At 66.0% G+C, this 518-nt stretch overlaps 1 protein-coding gene across 1 annotated transcript; it reads left to right on the top strand.

The window, feature by feature from the left end:
- Positions 1 to 10: 10 nt before the first annotated feature.
- Positions 11 to 513, top strand: LOC110594708 (frizzled-2; the record flags this gene model as incomplete). The annotated part of the gene is made up of 1 exon (XM_021707922.1): positions 11 to 513. A coding segment is annotated over exon 1 (435 nt), but the record flags the coding sequence as incomplete, so codon positions are not given.
- Positions 514 to 518: the final 5 nt, after the last annotated feature.

Here is a 518-nt window from a genome sequence, read left to right as displayed (position 1 = left end):
CCGCCCTACCTGAGCTACAAGTTCCTGGGCGAGCGCGACTGCGCGGCGCCCTGCGAGCCCGCGCGCCCCGACGGCTCCATGTTCTTCTCGCAGGAGGAGACGCGGTTCGCGCGCCTCTGGATCCTCACCTGGTCCGTGCTGTGCTGCGCGTCCACCTTCTTCACCGTCACCACCTACCTGGTGGACATGCAGCGCTTCCGCTACCCCGAGCGGCCCATCATCTTCCTGTCGGGCTGCTACACCATGGTCTCGGTGGCCTACATCGCCGGCTTCGTGCTGCAGGAGCGCGTGGTGTGCAACGAGCGCTTCTCCGAGGACGGCTACCGCACGGTGGTGCAGGGCACCAAGAAGGAGGGCTGCACCATCCTCTTCATGATGCTCTACTTCTTCAGCATGGCCAGCTCCATCTGGTGGGTCATCCTGTCGCTCACCTGGTTCCTGGCGGCCGGCATGAAGTGGGGCCACGAGGCCATCGAGGCCAACTCGCAGTACTTCCACCTGGCCGCGTGGGCCGTGCC

This window comes from Carlito syrichta, unplaced genomic scaffold (assembly GCF_000164805.1).
Source record: "Carlito syrichta isolate Samal-C Ts95f unplaced genomic scaffold, Tarsius_syrichta-2.0.1 Scaffold127041, whole genome shotgun sequence".
NCBI classification, from domain to species: Eukaryota; Metazoa; Chordata; class Mammalia; order Primates; family Tarsiidae; genus Carlito; species Carlito syrichta.
This window is presented reverse-complemented; position numbering and strand designations above follow the sequence as displayed.